The 19,014-nt window shown below is 31.9% G+C and overlaps 1 protein-coding gene across 1 annotated transcript; it reads right to left on the bottom strand.

Moving 5' to 3' along the window:
* Positions 1-7,275: 7,275 nt before the first annotated feature.
* Positions 7,276-8,896, bottom strand: LOC145120266 (UDP-glycosyltransferase 85C2-like). Its single transcript, XM_079056083.1, has 2 exons — positions 8,312-8,896; positions 7,276-8,222 (listed from the first exon to the last, which is right to left on the bottom strand). Exons 1-2 carry the CDS (start codon positions 8,808-8,810, stop codon positions 7,276-7,278), a joined length of 1,446 nt encoding a protein of 481 aa, XP_078912209.1. The 5' UTR covers positions 8,811-8,896.
* Between the last annotated feature and the right edge of the window lie 10,118 nt (positions 8,897-19,014).

Below are 19,014 nucleotides of genomic sequence, written 5' to 3' on the forward strand. Positions count from 1 at the left end.
TCCTTCACTCTCTCACTCCTGATACCATCTCCAGCTGTCTTGAAGTACCCCCGAAGCCCCGGTATCATCCCGACACTCGAAGCGAGTCCCGAACCACCGAAGATCCCGAGAAGAAAAGAGTTTTAAGCCGAAGCTCTGCCCGCGAGAAGCCCGGTGTGTGAAGATATCCCGGTTTCACCGAAGAATACTGCTTTAAGAGCCGTAGTGCTGTCCGATAATCTTCTTATCAAGTGAGTGTGTAGTTGCTTTCTTCTAACACATAGATATGAATTATTCTCTATAAAATACGTGCTATGTGTTTGTATATTATCTGTTATCTGGAATGAGTATTGAATGGATATATTATACAGGTTTTAAAGTTGTATAAGTATGTGTATATATATATATATATATATATATATATATATATATATATATATATATATATATATATATATATATATGTTATCTACAAAACTGTTGGGTATAACATGGGTAGATAGTTGATGTGTGATGAAATAAATTGATGAGAGGCCTCGATGTTGTTGTTGATCTAGTCATCTAGCGGAGTATGGATGACGACCACATACTCTTTCTAGACTGTCCAATGGAACGCTGGTAGGTTCATAACCTGTAGGTGTTGTGAACAATGTGTTCACCAGTGTACTCTATCCCCCTCATGGTTGCCTTTAGGACATCTATTGTTGAGGAAACCCCTTTGCAGTAATGTCCAACCCGATGAAAAATCCTGGACTAGGTCCCTTGTGTGGGGTCCGTTTTGTATATAGAGTATACTGTTTGGAAATCTCACTTTAAACACCTCACAAAATGTAGCCTAGACATCATTCCCGTAAGTTGATTAATCAGTATTTTGACTTGGAATCACTGATAAAACCTATTTATATATTCATAATAACGACAATGAATATAAATATAAGTTACACTTGAAGTATAATAAGTGCAACTTAACTTACAAGAATTTTAGCGAAAACCGGGAAGTTACTGTGACATCCCCAAATTCACGGCCAGAAAAGACCGATTTAATTTGTTTTTTAAAATAATTTCAGAGTAATCCTTTGATTATAAGGGTTGCAGAATTTGTTCCCAAAACAAAATATGATAAGATAAAATTTATCAAAGCATTTCTAAAAGAAATGTATTTTTTATAGATAACAAAACTCGGGATGTCATGTTCCGATACAGACCAAAAGCATAAACGGCACATTATAAGCCTTACAACAGCTATTTACAACTACAGGCCTATAAACAAAATAACTTGATGATTCCTCCATCCTATGCTCTCGCGCCACTACCTGTAATACAAATAAAACTTAGTGGGTCAAGCTTGGGAGTCTGGTGAGCATATAGGGTTTTCAACCCACAATAAATAATTATATTTAATTTCACCAACCAACAATAACCCGATTACCCATTCCCGTTATGCTCACTTTACGTCCTTAACACAACAACTATCCCTGCGATATGATCTTACCTGGTTATCCCTTACTTGATAGATCTTGATGTAGACATTGAGATTAATAAGGAATCTAGACTATCATTAGTCACTAGGAATATAAGACTAAGACTTAGTGATGTGTATACCTATGTCATATCAAAGGAAAAGCTCAGGTGTTTGGTGAACCGCTGCCAAAATCGCAAGTCATCTACTTGTAACAAGTGAGTGCATAATTACTTTCATCTTACACGTAGATATGAAGCATTTAGATAATTAAATGCTATATGTGCTTATTATCTGTGATTAAGATACTTTGTGTTAGATGAAACAATATGAGATGATTTTTATTTAACCGTATATGTATTTTCATACGTATAATATATTGGGTAGTGAAGGGGTGATGAGACATGAAAATTATGATGAGAGGCCTCGACTTTTAAAATACTATTGTACTACCGATGTAGTCATCTACTAAAGTATTGAGGATGGTCACAGACTATTCTAGACAAGTCTGGTGAAACATGGACATGCTTGCAACTTGTATGTGTTCATAAACTATACACATAAAAGTTTACAACCTGTACGTATTAATCAATCATACATGGACAAGTCTTCGACATGTAGATGTTAGATGGACCATACATGGGCAGATCTTCAACCTGTAGGTGATAAATGAACCAAATTCGGGCAGATCTACGACATGCATATATTGATGAAATATACATGTAGGTACTATATTCACCCCATGGTTGTCTTATATTGCTATGGAATCCTCAAAGCGGTATTGTCTACTAAGTGATCTTTAAGGAAAGGACTCAACTTTTGGAGTCAACGTTGTAGCTAGTGCAGAGCCGTCTCAGAAAATCGATGGTTGAGAGCCGGAAAAAACAGGGAGAACACATTGGGGGAAGTTGATATTCCTTAATCGTGAGACTGTATAAGGAGAGAGAGAGAGAGAGAGAGAGAGAGAGAGATAGATAATGAGTTTGAATGGAAATGAGTCCTTCGCATTAGAGATAAAAAGTGAATAGAGATTTGTGTATAGATGCGAAATAAGAGGCGGGAATGCTAGAAGAAGGTGTCAAAAGAGATGTATTACATCATTGTACTTTCATTTTCCTTTTCTTATTTAGACATTCTACATTGAAAACTTGGCCATTTATAACATTGTACTTTTAATTATTTTTTATTATCGTACAATGTAAGAACTACCCAAATTACCATTCGTGGGTCGTGCTTAGTATAACCTCTAGAAGTACCGAGTGTGTGTGTGTGTCTATATATATATATATATATATATATATATATATATATATATATATATATATATATGTGTGTGTGTGTGTGTGTGTGAATGTTCAAATGAGAATAATTATGAAACTGAAAACGCGAGAACACTTTTCAATCACATGTGAATAGGTTTCTTCTCGCGTTCTCGATTTCATAATTGTTCTCATTTGAAACTATATATATATATATATATATATATATATATATATATATATATATATGTTGGGATGCAAAGCCAATCCCACACCGGTCAAAAGAGAAACTATATGCTAGCATATAAGGCAAAGGATAATCCCTTCTATCACCAATTGATTTTAGAAAGTTGAACCTCATTGTTCTTCTATGTTGGCATGGTTGGGCTAGTAGCGATCCTAACAAGTGATATGAGAGCTACAGTCAAAACCCGTATGATGTGGTCGGCGCAGATGGCGCAATCTCCAGTAATTCCCGCTCCAACAAAGTTGATCCTGAAGCCTTGTATCGAAAGTCTTCATGATGGCCCAGGTTAGGTGAGCGTGTCCTGAGAGTATCGGCGGTATGAAAAAGGATTGGATCTAATGAACAGTCGTTGAAGGGGAGGCCAAGGGCGAAACTTGGGTTTAAGGGGAGGATTGTTCGGACGCAAACCCAATCGTACGTCGGTAAAAAGAGAAACTATATGCTAGCATATAAGGCAATGGGTAATCTATTCTATCACCAATTGGTTTTAGAAAATGGAACCTCGTTGTTCTTCTATTTGGCATGGTTGGTATAGTAGTGATCTTAATAACATATATATATATATATATATATATATATATATATATATATATATATATATATATATATATATATATATATATATATATATATATATAGAGGTAAGTTCAATTGCGAAAATAAAAAAGGTTGAGAATGGGGGAATCATTCTCAGCCACTCATTTAATCTAAGCATAAAAGATACGGTGGCAAACTTGTAAATATGATAATAACCTTCAATCTCAAATACGTAACATCGATTTCTTTGTTGAATACTCCGAATTTGAATTTCCCAGATTCGCAAACGAACTCAGTTGGAATCGGAATTTCTTTGTTGTTCATGAAATTGGAATTGAAGTTCTGGACTCGCAGTCACAGTCGACATTGAAGGACTCAGAATCGGTACTTACAGGTTCCTAATCAGATTTTCAGAAATCAAAATCAAAATGTGAAATCGATCAGACATAGGATGTCGCATCTGAAGTCGAAAGCTTTTGAAATTGGAACATATATTCTAATCAGAATAGTTCGCGTCTTGATTATTAGTATTACAAAGAAATCTGGAATCGGGATTTCAAGGTTTCAAAATTGAAATCGGATTTTTTTTTGGAATGAAATGAAAATCGGAATTGCATGCTTCAAAGTCGAAATCGGAAGTATATGATGATTTGGAATTGATAACTTGAATTGGAAGTATCATGTTTTTAACATTTTTAAAAAAGTTAACTTGTATGCACTCCAACTGTTTGATGAAATGCATAAACTAAATTACCACGTTATATTCACATATGAATATGTTTTCCGACCTGAATCAGTATATGATTATTAAAAAAAACAAATATGCAAGTCTGTATGTTATTCATATGTGAATAACGTATAAAAATTATATATATTTGTAAAAACACATTGTAATATTCATATGTGAATATACTGTGTAATATTCATAAGTGAATATATCATATTATATTCACAAGTGAATATACTATGTAAAATTCACATGTGATATACCATGTAATACTATGTAATATTCACATATGAAAATATCATATAATATTCATAAGTGAATATACCATCTAATATTCACAAGTGAATATACTATGTAATATTCACAATTGAATGCATCGTCTAATATTTAAATATGAATAGACTATGTTTATTATATGTTATATTAATATATGAATGATATTTAAATTATAAAAAATTAATCATATTTTTTATTCATAAGTGATAATGTTTTTTTTTCGAAAAAAAAAACATTGTTTTGAGGTCCTAAAAGCAAGTTTGTAATTCATATGTGAATAACATATAAGAATTATACCTGCATGTGAACATATGTAATATTCACAAATGAATATATATGTAATAATCAAATGTGAATATATATGTATTATTCACAAATGAATAAAACTGTCAATAAAACCGATGACTACAAAATATATAATATTAAAGATAAAAAAAGTATTTGATAAGAATATATATTTATTCACATACAACTAATCTTTTTAGGTTAATAAAATAATTATATAAGCATATATATTTTTATTAATGTTATATTCATTTGTGAATAAATGATAACTTTTTTTTTCGGAAAATTATAAAAATAGAAAAACGTCATTTTGAGGCCCTAAACAGTCCCGAATGGCCGAAAAACACCGTACGTCACGGCGAAGCTGTGAGTTTTGTAAATCGCACCATTTTACATCAAATATGCGAATTTCGTCCAATTCCGAGACTAAACTTCATTGCGGCAAATTGTTTTGATGATGTCACTAAATTTTCATACCTACTAGTGATGACATCATCATGACATGCTATTTATTCATATATGAATAAAGTTTAGAAATCATTACGACATATTTACTGATGATGTTACTAACTTCAATCACACTAGTAAAAACATCATTGTAATCTGTTATTTTTATTTATGTGAATAAACTATACATGTTGATTTATTTATTTTGTGAATACAACCTTTATATATAAAAATAAATAATACACTATAAGAATTGGTTTGTGAATAGTTTTTTTGTATATTGTAACAATATTATTTTACATGTAAAATCAACATTATACTAAGACAAACAACATTGTATTGGTTAATGAATATCATTTGCATTTGAATTTAACACGATCAAAATGAAGAATATATTAGATTGTATAACATTTACACGTGAATATAAAAACATATTGTTTTCGTCAATGATATCTTCTCAATTACGTCAACCAATCGTCAACCACAGGGATATGAACCAACAAATGTTATTCTTTTATTGAGTTATAACGATGCTTGAAAAACATATGAATACACATAAAAAATGTTAAAAATATACTTTTAGTTCATAATAATAGCGATTTATCACATTCTAATTATCATATGGTATATTCACACATGAATACAATCATATGTGAATATTATATGATATATGTTGTTTATATTGTATATTTACATGTGATATTACATGGTATATTCACAAATGAATATTACATAGTATATTCACATATGAATATTATATGGTAGATTCAAATGTGAATAGTATATGGTATATTTACTTGTGAATATTACACATTCTAGTCACATCTAAATATTGCATGGTATATTCATTCATGAATATTACACAGTATATTCACATATGAATAATATATAGTATATACACTTGTGAATATGATACAATATATTCATATCTAAATATTAAATGATGCATTCACTTGTGAATATTACATAATATTTTCACTTGTAAGTATTAGATGATATATTCACTTATGAATATTAGATGGTATATTCATATGTGAATACTACACAGTTTATTCACATATGAATATTACACAAGATATTAACATATGAATATTACAAGGTATATTCACAAATATATATAATTTTTATATGTTATTCACATATGAATAACATATAAAATTGTATATTTGTTTTGTGTTTTAATAATCATATACTGATTAAGGTGCGAAAACATATTCATATGTGAATATAACGTGGTAATTTAGTTTATGCATTTCATCAAACAGTTGGAGTGCATACAAGTAACTTTTTTTAAAAATGCTAAAAACATGATACTTTGACTACTTAAAACTTACAAAATACTAGATTGATAGAGAATTATATGAAATTTTTCAAAAAAAAAAAATGATTTGACGTTTTTCTAACCTTAATTTAGAAGTTTTGTTTGATGATCGATGTTGAATGAATGATATGAAGTGAAATTGTTGTTGATTATCGATGATGTTGATCTAATGACACTGGGAGTATAATTAATCGTAAATGCTGAAGATATGCTCGAATTCAAGCATAATTGAAGGTTGGATTGAAAGAACCAAAAACGATTTTTTTTGTCTAATATTGAATGATGTTGATGAACGTGTTTTTGACGAAGATGGATGATTGATTAACACTGGATGATGTTGATCGATGATTTAATTGAAGAAATCTAGATGATCGTTGAAGGTTGAAGAAGAAATTTGGATGATGAACGATCGAGTAGTAATGAATTTGAATTGTTATCAAATTATCCACAATTATGTATCTGTGATTGAATGATATCATATCATATTTACAATTTTGCCACCTTGTATTTTATGTTAAGATGCTAATTAAATGATTGGCTGAGAATGATTCCCCCATTCTCAACCTTTTTTTTTCTCAATTGAACCCTCCTCTATATATATATATATATATATATATATATATATATATATATATATATATATATATATATATATATATATATATATATATATATATATATATATATATATATATATATATCATGGTAAATCTTAACGACATAATGTACACATTTCTTTTAGTTTCTTGACAACATAATGATTTCCTCGACAAGGTTGTTCACGTTCAAGGTCGATGGACCATTGGGAGCGGTTGCCAGAAGAGCCTTTTCCTTCCACTCCATGGCTTTATTCCTCATCATGTGACCTCTGTCTCCCATCAACTCCTGTACAAGCTTACTAACTTCATCCCTTTTCACATCTTTCGCCATCTCCATCCCAACCTCCCATACCTTGCATATATACCTACAATTAGTCAGTTGGTCCCACAAATAAGGCCAACATATCATTGGTACACCAGCGGACAAGCTCTCGATGGTGGAACCCCAACCACCATGAGTCAAGAACCCTCCAACCGAAGGGTGGTCCAGCACCTTTTCCTGTGGACACCAGCTTGCTATAAAACCTCTCTTTTTAATAACCTCCTCAAACTCAGGAGGCAAAACTGCGGATTCTCCAACAACCAAATCCGATCTAATTATCCAAAGGAAATAATGGTTGCTATTAGCAAGTCCCCACCCAAATTCCATAAGATCTTGTAAAGACATTACTGTTGAACTCCCGTAGTTCACATAAATCACAGAGTTTAATTCCTTGGATTCGAGCCATTGCAAACACTCTGGTTCTTCTTTCCATAAGCTGTATCCATTGAAATTCGACAGTTTAGCTTGTCTTTCCTTTGCCGGAATCTGATTAAGAAGTAACTGAACTGGACCAACCGTGTAAACATGAGGAATCATGGACGAAAGAGCATCGACAAGACTAGTCTCCAATGTGTCAAACGTGTGAATAATATTGTATGAGACTTTGTGGGCATTTTGTGTAGCTTCCATAGAAAACGTAAACAGTTTGTCTGTAGGGTCTGTTGTCCGGATATTGGTCGGTAAATGCTTAAGCTGGATTTTTTTCATTCCCGGGATCCAATTAACAACGGTTTCTAAAAATCCATTTGTCAGGTAACTTTCATCTGTTTGCATGAATGACAGCTGTTATTACATGTTTTACATATACATGAGAAGGCCCATATATATCTCAAACACACATAGAAAAACAAACCTTTAAGTGGTGTAAGTCCTTTCTCCATGAGAGATTTGGTCTGGTAAAAACCCATGAAGCCACAAGCTGCAAGCGTCCAGTAGAGCATGACCGGGATTCCCAACTTTTGTGCAGCATCAATGGTGAAAACCGACATGAAGCCATCGGAGATGATAAGAGTTGGAGGAGTTGAGAGTTTGGTTGCAAGATCAAGAAAAGGAGTCAGGAAGTGGGTTTCAACACAATGAAGGAGATGTTCTACACCATCGTCATCTTCAGAACTGCGAGGAATGCTATCAGGAATGGTTGCAAATTGGAAACCATTTGATCCATCGAGGCTGTGGACACCACCAGACTTGAGCAAACGCTTGTGGATGAACTCTGTGTTAATGAAGGTTATTTGGAGTCCCTTGTGGTGAAGAAGCTGCGCTAGTTTGAGCATCGCCTTAACGTGGCTTTGTGCTGGTAGTGGGATAAAGATGACATGAGGCTTCTTCTCAGCTTTGGCCACTGTCTCCATTCTTCAATTCTGTGTCTGTTTTCAAAGTGATTGTGGTGTGTATGTATGGGCTTGTTAGTAGACAGCTAAAAATAGATCTACAAACAAATAACTAATACGATTGATATATTGATTGATGCTGACTGTCTCTCGTCTTTATATATTTAGGATGTAATGTTTGAGTTGTAGTTGCCAATTTGCCATGCCGGCTTTCTATTATAAATTGGCTATGATGACGAAGAAGAAACTAACATTTGATCTATGATCGCAAAAGCCAAAAGGTCGTTTTTGATGATGAAACATAAAATCTCGAAGATAGTTAAGTTTCAATTACTGGTGCGGTCCAAGTTTGGCCAGATATATATTCCAACTTCGATAAATTTCCAAGAATGATATAAAAAACTGAATTATTGTGTTTTACCCTAGAGTTTTTTATGTCACTGTTGGTACTACAAAAAAATGAAATGAAACGTGGTTAAATGGGCAATATACAAGAAAACTATATTTTAGTTGTTATTGCCGTGGTAAACTATAAATTGGAAATATTTTCTAAACCACACAAGTTTGACTATTTGAATATTTGACTATATTTCTATGCCGATTATTTGAGTAATGAAATTTTTTTATCAAAGTTGAATGGGTTTATTAAAATAAATTGATTCACAGAGGCAATGACTAGTCTATAGAAAAACCATATGGTTCCTACCTAAGTTTCACCATGTAGGTTCAAGACAAAACTAAGTTCATCGGACCGGTTCAACTAGAAACTTTTTGACTAAAATCAATTTAAACTTCGAGTAAAGCTAGTTGATGCTCAACAAACCTAATGATGTTTAATTATGAAAGATGCAACATCTAGTTATAATAGAAGACTCTTCACGATTTTTTTTATGAGTGAATGTGAGACTTCTACCAGTCACCAAATATGCTATAATTTGAATTTCTATCATCGTACCTTTTTTTCCTTCCTTTATTTTGCCAAATACTATAAGATTGGTCCTTTAATTTTTTTAAGATGGGTTCTAAATTTTTTGGTATGTAATTTCTAATAAACTTTATAAATTTAAGGCATCCATAATGCATTGAACTTCATAGAGTTCAATAGATTGACATATCATATTTTTACAATCCATATAACTCTATCATTTTTTCCTACAATGCATTGAACCCTATAAAGTTCAATAGAATATTACGAAAAATAATTAATATTATATATTTAAGAATTAAAAACTTTTCTTTTTTCCATTGAACAGTTTAATGGCCATTGAACTCCAAATCCATCGAATGCCAAAGTGACATCTCATAATGGTAGAGTTTCATCCATTGAATGAAACCTAGATTAGTCACCTCATTCAACCTTCCCATTAAACTCACCATTGTGGATGCTCTTAGATGGATCATAGAAGTCACCTTCGGCAAACATAGACTCGCCATTACACAGTTGTGTAAATTAACCAAAATATTAATTGTTTATATGCAATTTGTTTTGATTTACAATATTTCCTATCTTAACCACTTTGACCTCCACGAAACGTTTTTGAGCTTTAACTCTTTGGATCAATAGTTGTGAATTGAGATGTAAGTCTCTTTTAAAATGCAAATTGTCTATCCTATCACTTTATATTTTAGTATATGTTTAACATTTTAATTATAATAATAAGTGTCTTTTAAAAGTTTTCTTTCGTTTATTAATAATAATAAGTGGTTTTAAAACTAATGAACCATAACTATAAATAATAAAATCAAATTATAAAAATCATGGATATGTCATATTATTATGCAAGTCTCTTTTGAAATGCAAATTGTCTATCTTATCAGTTTATTATTTAGTGTATGTTTCACATTTTAATAGTAATATTAAGTGTTTCTTAAAAGTCTTTTTTAAATTATTAATAATAATAAGTGGTTTAAAACCAAAGAATAATAATTTTAAATGATAATAACATCAATTTATAAATTACATAACATTAACAACAAATAAATTGTATTTTAAATGAACATCATTATTGAAATTAGAAAATAATCGCATAAGTAAAAATTTTAATTAATCAATCATAACAATTATTAAAAAAAATATTAAATAGATAATTATATTTAATTTTATTAATGAGGAAGATGGGTTGATGTCAATGAATAATATTGTTCAAAATATTATGTCAAAGTTAATGTCAATAACATAACTATTTTAAACATATATTTTTCAACATTTTAACAATATATTTTTAACCTAGGCTGCGCAACACGTGAGAATTCGTCTAGTATATATATATATATATATATATATATATATATATATATATATATATATATATATATATATATAAGGAGTGGTTCAAATGAGAATCACAAAAGATTAAGAACCGTAAGAACCTCATTTTATAAGTAATATATGTACACAATATTTATTAAACATGTTAAAATCCTAATTTTTTTGTCCTTTTGGTACGAAATGGGGAAAATTGTAATTTTTATAGTCTAATATTTTCGTTCATACATTGATTCTTATTTTAACACAAAAATTATATAAAATACAAAATTTAATACAGTCCATTTATAGTTTAATACATTAAATTCACAATTTAAATACAATCATAATATCACTAATTCACTAATTTAGGGGAGTCAAACTCAAACTCTAACACAACCACCAAGTACCACACGTTAGCACCAACCATCTATGTCAACGTCGCAACAATCATTCCTTTCAAACCAAATATGTATATAAAATCATGCATTGTCAGCTTAAATACTATATTCACAGTTTAATAAACCTATTAATTCACTAATTTAGAGTTTAATTGAACAATTGTAAAAACCAATACATTCTTACATATTCACTCCACAAAAAAATACTCACAAGAAAATTAATACAAATATTCATATTTTAACATAAAATTCATAAAAAAAATCACAACTTAATACAATAAATTCACAGCTTAATACAGTCAATTTATAATTTATTACACAAAATTAACAGCTTAATATATCAGATTCACAGTTTAATACACAAAAAGTATACATTCACATTCATATTCTTTACTTAAAACTTACATTTATACCTTCAGATATGTGGGCTAGTGTTTCTTTCAAATTTTAATTTACATAATATTCACAATTTTTTATATATTGTATTCAAAAATAGAGAAAATAAAATCTACGTATAATGCTTTTTTCATCTCATATTTCAGAAGTAAACATAAAATTCGTAAAAAAAAAATTAAAGCTTAATATACTTAATTCACAGCTTAATACATTTAATTCACAATTTAATACACAAATTCACAGTGATAAAAATAGACAAATCAAACATTCCCAACATCTTCATTTCTTATCTCGTTTAAGGACTAAGAAACCGAAGGTTTTCACGATACTTACACCAGAAAACTCACTACAAAAAACCCTAATCTACTCTCAAGATTATCACTCACCCTAAACTATATCTATCCTACAACACATCTAACAGATGTATATACAAAGTAGAACAGAAATGTTGATTACAATAGATGAAAGAACGAGAGAGATATAGAAACAAAACCCAAACCAATTTTGATCTAAACGACTGAATGAATGATCTTGACAGTCTCTCTCTAACTTTATATCACAACTCACAAGAAATGAACCGGATCTGGGATTTACTTCATCCACAAAAGATCTGCGTGTTTTTATCTGCAAATTCCTTTTACAACCTTACACAATTCTATTTATCATAAGAAACCCTATGTTTTATTATTAAGAAAAATAATAAATATATGATTGTATTTAAAATATTTATTATTTTTAACATCCCCCCTCAATCAAAATATTTATTATTTTTCTTTACTAAAAACATCTATAAGACCCATTTTGTTTAACAAAAAATTGTGTTGTTTAATACTCAATGACTTAGTAAGAATATCAGCATTTTCATCAGAAGAATTTATTTTTATTAATTTTAGTATTCCATTTGAAAATTTTTCTCTAACAAAGTGAAGATCAATTTCAAAATGTTTTGTCATTTCATGAAAAGCAAGATTAAGTGCTAACTTAATTGTTGAGTCATTATCACAAAAAACTGATACATGAATAATATCTTTAACATCCAATTCAAATAAAATCTTTAAAATCCAAATTATTTCACAAGTGATAGAACCAAGAGCTCTATATTCAGATTCAGTAGATGACCTTGATACAGTAGACTGTTTCTTACTTTTCCACGAAACTAAAGAATTATTAAAATATGTCATATAACCTGTTATAGATTTTCTAGTAGTTAAGCACTTAGCCCAATATGCATCAACAAACCCGTTTAATTCAAAGCCATCAGATTTAGTCAAAGCAATACCCTTTCCAGGACTATTTTTCAAATACCTTAACAATCTAAAAGCAACTTTTAAATGAGATTTTCTTGGTTTGTGCATAAATTGGCTAAGAACTTGAACAACATAAGAAATATCAGGTCTTGTAACAGTAAGATATATCAATTTTCCAATAAGCTTTTGAAATTTTGTTTTATTATCCAATAATTCATCCCTTTTATCAAAATCCCCTGAACTTATTACAAAATTAGTTTCAAGAGGTGTATTTACAGGTTTGCACCCAAGCATTCCATATTCATGCAAAAGCTCAAGACAATACTTTCTTTGATTTAAACATAAACCATTCTCAATATTTACAACTTCTATCCCAAGAAAGTATTTAAGAATACCTAAATCCTTAATCAAAAATTGACTTTTCATAAAATCTTTGACCCTTTTGAGTTCTGATTCATGACTTCCAGTTAAGATAATATCATCAACATATACTAATAAAACAGTAATTGAACTTTCAAACTTCCTAACAAATAAAGAATAATCACTAACACTTTGTTGAAAACCAAACATAAACAAAGCAGCACAGAGTTTCTCATTCCATTTTCTAGGGGCTTGTTTAAGACCATATAAGGACTTAGTCAATTTGCAAACCCTAGAATCATTTTCAGAATAATAACCAGGTGGTAAACACATATAAACATCTTCTGAAAGGTCACTATAGAGAAATGCATTATTTATATCCAATTGAGATAATGGCCGGGAATTATTAACAGACAATGAAATAATAATCCGAACAGTTACAATTTTTGCAACTGGAGAAAAAGTTTCTTCAAAATCTATGCCCTCTCTTTGATTATATCCTTTTGTAACTAATCTTGCATTATACCTTTCAACTTCACCATTTGACTTATATTTAATTTTGAACACTGTGACATCCCCAAAATCACGGCCAGAAAAGACCGGTTTAATTTATGCTTTTAAAATGATTTCAGAGTAATCCTTTGATTAAAAGAGTTGCGGAATTTGTTCCCAAAACGAAATATGATAAAATAAGATTTACCAAAGCATTTCATAAAGAAATGTATTTTCATTATATAACAAAACTCGGGATGTCATGTTCCGATAAACAGACCAAAAGCATAAACATTTCAATACAGACCTTACAACAGTTATATAAAACAACAGGTCTATAATCCAAAAATAACTTGACAAGTCATCCAACTTATGCTCTGGCGCCACTACCTGTAATACAAAGAAAACTGAGTGGGTCAGGCTTGGGAGCCTGGTGAGCATATAGGGTTTTCAACCCACAATAAATAATTATATTTAATTCCACCAACCAACAATAACCCAATTACCCATTCCCGTTATTCTCACTTTACGTCCCTAAGACAACTAACATAAGGGACCTAGTCTAAGAATATTTCATCGGGGCGACAACACATGCTTCGGGGGTTCCTCAGCAATATAAGTCAAATAAGGCAACCATGAGGGGGATGGAGTACAACGAATGAACACCCAAGTTCATTAACACCTACAGGTGGCGAGCCTGCTAGCGTTCCACAGGACTGTCTAGAAAAGTCTGTGGTCGTCATCTAAACTCCGCTAGATGACTGAATCAAAAACAACATTGAGGCCTCTCATCTGTTTATCACACATCAATTATCTACCCATGTTCTACCCGACATATTAGTAGATAAAAATATATATTTTTATACATAGTTTAAAACCTGTATAGCATTCTCATTCAATACATATTACAAATAACAGATGAGACACATACACATAATACGTATTTCATAGAGAATAAATCATATCTATGAGATAGATAGAAGAAAGTGAATATACATTCACACATATAATCACCAAATATACACATAACACGTATTTCATATAAAATACTTCATAATTATGTGTTAGAAGAAAGTAACTACACACTCACTTGATCAGAAGATGATCGGACAGCACTACGGCTTGTAGAAGTAGTATTCTTCGGTAGATCTGGAAGATCTTCACACACCGGGCTTCTCGTAGGCAGAGCTTCGGCTCGGAAACTCTTTTCTTCTCGGGATCTTCGGGCTTCGGGACTCGCTTCGGGTCTCGTGATGAACACCGGGGCTTCGGGGGGTTAAAATAGGGCTTAGAGAGATTATCGGGAGTGGGAGAGTAAGAGATGAGCAACCAAACTCGGCTGACCCTTGGTTTCTATTTATAGGCTGAGATTTCAGGGTTCACGTCGTGAGTTTTAAGGTCTCACGTCGTGAGGCTTGATCGTCACTGCATGCGTCATCACAAGTGGGGTCTGACAGAGTGCAGGTGACGTTTTTCCTGAGTTCACGTCGTGAACACAGTGTTCACGTCGTGAGTTCTGACACAGGATCGGATTTCGTGCCCCGAACTTCAGAAATTCATATCTTTCGCATACGAGCTCCGTTTTCGACGTTCTTTATATGCACACGTAGGTGAGATTATGCTCTACAACTCTCGTTTAGACTCCGTCGGCTAATTTTGAATTTATTTTTATTATATTTTTATTATATTATTTTTAGTAGGCCGGGACAGGAAAACTCCGTTAGAAATTCATAACTTTTTCATCCGACGTCCGTTTTCGTCTGTCTTTTTACCGTTGGACTACTATCGACGAGATCTTCGATTCTCGTTTAGATTGTTTCGGCTATAAACCGCTCGATCTCAAATCGAGTAATCGGGCTGCATACCGCTAAGTCGAAACGTCGGAAAATCATAACTTCCTTATACGAAGTCAGATTTGGGCGTTCTTTTTATGCATGCTCTCGGTTTAACGAACTCTACAATTTCCATTTAGATCAGTAAGGCTAGATATCGCTCTATCTTAAATTCATATTTTACGTCATTCAGCGTCGTGCCGGTTCTGTCGCGAAACTTCGACAGGTCATAACTTCTTCGTTATAACTCGGATTTCGGCGTTCTTTATATATTCGGAATCCTTGTTTCAACCACTACAACTTTATGTAAAGATATCGGGTTTATCTCACACTTTAATTTTGACGCTTATTTTATTCTTAATTCAATTAAGCCACACAACTAAGCATAAAACACATAATACTCAAATATTTCATCATTAATACTTCAAAAGAGTTACAAAGGTTAACCTAGACTTATTACATCAACAATAATGCATAGCCTGGAAACGCGGGCGATACAAACACCCATTTACAACTAATTGGTTTTCGATTTTTAGGTAACTTAGTTATTTCCCAAGTGTGATTTCTATGCAATGCTTCCATTTCCTCATTCATCGCCTTAACCCAGTTTGGATCAGACAATGCTTCATTATAAGTTTTTGGTTCAATTGTTTTATTTAGATTAGAAATAAAACACTTAGTTTCTGAACAAAGACAAGAGTAATTAATAGTTCGTTCAATACCATATTTGTATTTCCCTTCAACCACATAATCAGAAAACTTAACTGGCATAAGTGACTCACGCCTAGATCTAGAAGCACCTATAGACTGCTCAATTGAAGGATAAAAATGTGACTGACTACTTTCCTCATACACACTTGAGGAAGAAGGAACTGAAGAACTAGTAGGAGGCACAATTGCCTCGCCACTACGGTTGATAGTCCCACTAGTACTGACATCATCCAGGTTGGTGGCTGCATCAGCACCATCCAACTGGGACTCAATTCTCAGTTCATCAAGATTGATAGAATCATTAAGATATTTATTAGTGTCAAAAACATCACAGGAAAACGGATCACTAGGGCCAAAACTACTTGATATTTTGTCAACAGAAGTTGATTTTAATTTGAACGGAAAGACAGACTCGTAAAATTTCACATCCCTGGATACAAAAGAAGAATTAGTATCCAAGCTAAGAAGCTTATAAGCCTTTTTATCAGAAGAATACCCTAATAAAACACACTTCTCAGCACATTCAGAAAACTTATCATTGATATTCAGTTTAACAGCAAAACATAAACAACCAAAGACTCTTAAATGATCAAAATTAGGAGTCCTTTTAAAAACAAGTTCATAGGGAGACAATCCATTTAAAACATATGAAGGCATTCTATTTATTAAAAAAACAGAAGTCAAAATAGCATCTCCCCAGTATTTAACAGGGACTCCAGATTGAAACAGAAGTGAACGAGCAACATTGAGGATATGCCTATGCTTTCTTTCCACAACTCCATTTTGTTGTGGAGTGTAAGCACAAGAGGTTTGGTGCATAACACCATTTTCAAAACAAAAATAATTCATTTGATTATTAACAAATTCTGTCCCATTATCAGTACGTATTAATTTGATTTTTACACTAAATTGGTTTTGAAGAATGTTAACGAAAGATTTAAAACATCCAAAAACTTCACTTTTTGATTTCAAGAGAAAAACCCAAGTGGCCCTAGTAAAGTCATTCACTATAATCAGAAAATACTTAAAACCTTCAACAGAAGCAAGTCTATAAGGTCCCCCAAACATCTAGGTGAATCAATTCACCAAGTCTAGTTGATTGGTGTTGACTATGTGGAAAAGACTCTCTTGTTTGTTTTGCCTTATGACAAACATCACAAGGTGGAAGAGATTCATTACCAAGTTTTAATTTTTCTTTTAAAGAACTCAAGGCTTGATCAGCTGGATGACCAAGTCTACTGTGCCAAGTAAGTTTAGAAACACAACACTTAGTTTTATTTGTAATAATAGAATTACCTGAGGGGATACAATCAAGGTAATACAGCCCCCCAGATTCTCTACCATTCTTCACCATCTCCTTTGATATTGAATCCTGAATTTTGCAATTATGTTTAGAAAAAACAATTTCACAACCACTATCTTTACATAGCTTATGTACAGACAAAAGATTAACACTAAAATCAGGAACATCAAAGACATCAAATAAAGTGAGATGTGAAGACAACTGGAGGTTTCCTATTTTGTTTATAGGAGTAGAAGATCCATTTGGATGCTTCACAAGAAGATTAAGACCAGACACACCCACTGCATCTCTAAGTTGAGACTCAGAGGATATCATATGTTGATTTTCCCCTGAGTCTACTATCCAACTTTGAGAGTTATCAGAACTAACAAAAGAATTACAACACTGAAAAATAGATGTACCTGCCATATTAGCAGTAGCAGTAACATCTTCACTAGTAGAGTTCTCATTGATGAGACGAAGGAATTTGTTGTACTGTTCACTAGTGAGGTAATGAGAATCACCATTATGAACACACTCAGAAGGTACATTAGTGATGCTGCTGTTAGATCCAACAGAAGAAGAATTCACAGAAAAAGTCTTATTTTGACTATTATTCTCGTTTCTAGGTTTAAAATCCTTTGGATATCCTATCAACTTATAACATCTATCAATAGAATGACCTTTAAGACCACAATTTTTACATTGTAGTCCCTGATTTCTAGATCTACCCTGACCCTGACCCTGTGCCTTTTTAAAGTCATTGACCTTACTATTAAAAACTGAAACCTGTGATTTCAAAGAACTAGAGGAACCAAGAGAACCATTCTTTTGAAGAGATTCTTCTCTAGAAAGAATAGAAAAAGCAGATTTGACATTTGGTAAAGGTTCCATTAAGAAAATATGACTCTTGACTTGATTATAAACATCATCAAGACCACTAAGAAATTGCATTAGTTTCATGAGTTTAGAGTGATCATTAAGCTTTATAGCAGCCTCACACACATATTCAGTTAAGCTAGTTAAACCATCAAAATCTTTCCACAAAGAATCAAGTTTATTATAATAATCTGATAGAGAGGAGCCATTTTATTTTAAAGTATTAATTTGTTGATGGATATTAAAGATTACAGAACCATCAGCTTTATTATAAGTTTCAAAAAGCTCATTCCAGATATCCTCAGCTTTATCAGAATACACATGACTAGCATATATAGTTTCAGATATTGATCCTAAGATCCAATTACACACAACAGCAT

This window comes from Lactuca virosa, chromosome 6 (genome assembly GCF_052849685.1).
Source record: "Lactuca virosa cultivar CGN04683 chromosome 6, Lactuca_virosa_CGN04683_v6, whole genome shotgun sequence".
NCBI classification, from domain to species: Eukaryota; Viridiplantae; Streptophyta; class Magnoliopsida; order Asterales; family Asteraceae; genus Lactuca; species Lactuca virosa.

What these genes read in the sequence shown, in the direction of transcription:
- LOC145120266 (XM_079056083.1), bottom strand. Translation starts at nt 8,810, where the DNA reads ATGGAGACAGTGGCCAAAGCTGAGAAGAAGCCTCATGTCATCTTTATC. An exon ending in AGGACTTACACCACTTAAAG is followed by an intron (nt 8,223 to 8,311) that starts GTTTGTTTTTCT and finishes TCATGCAAACAG; the next exon opens with ATGAAAGTTACCTGACAAAT.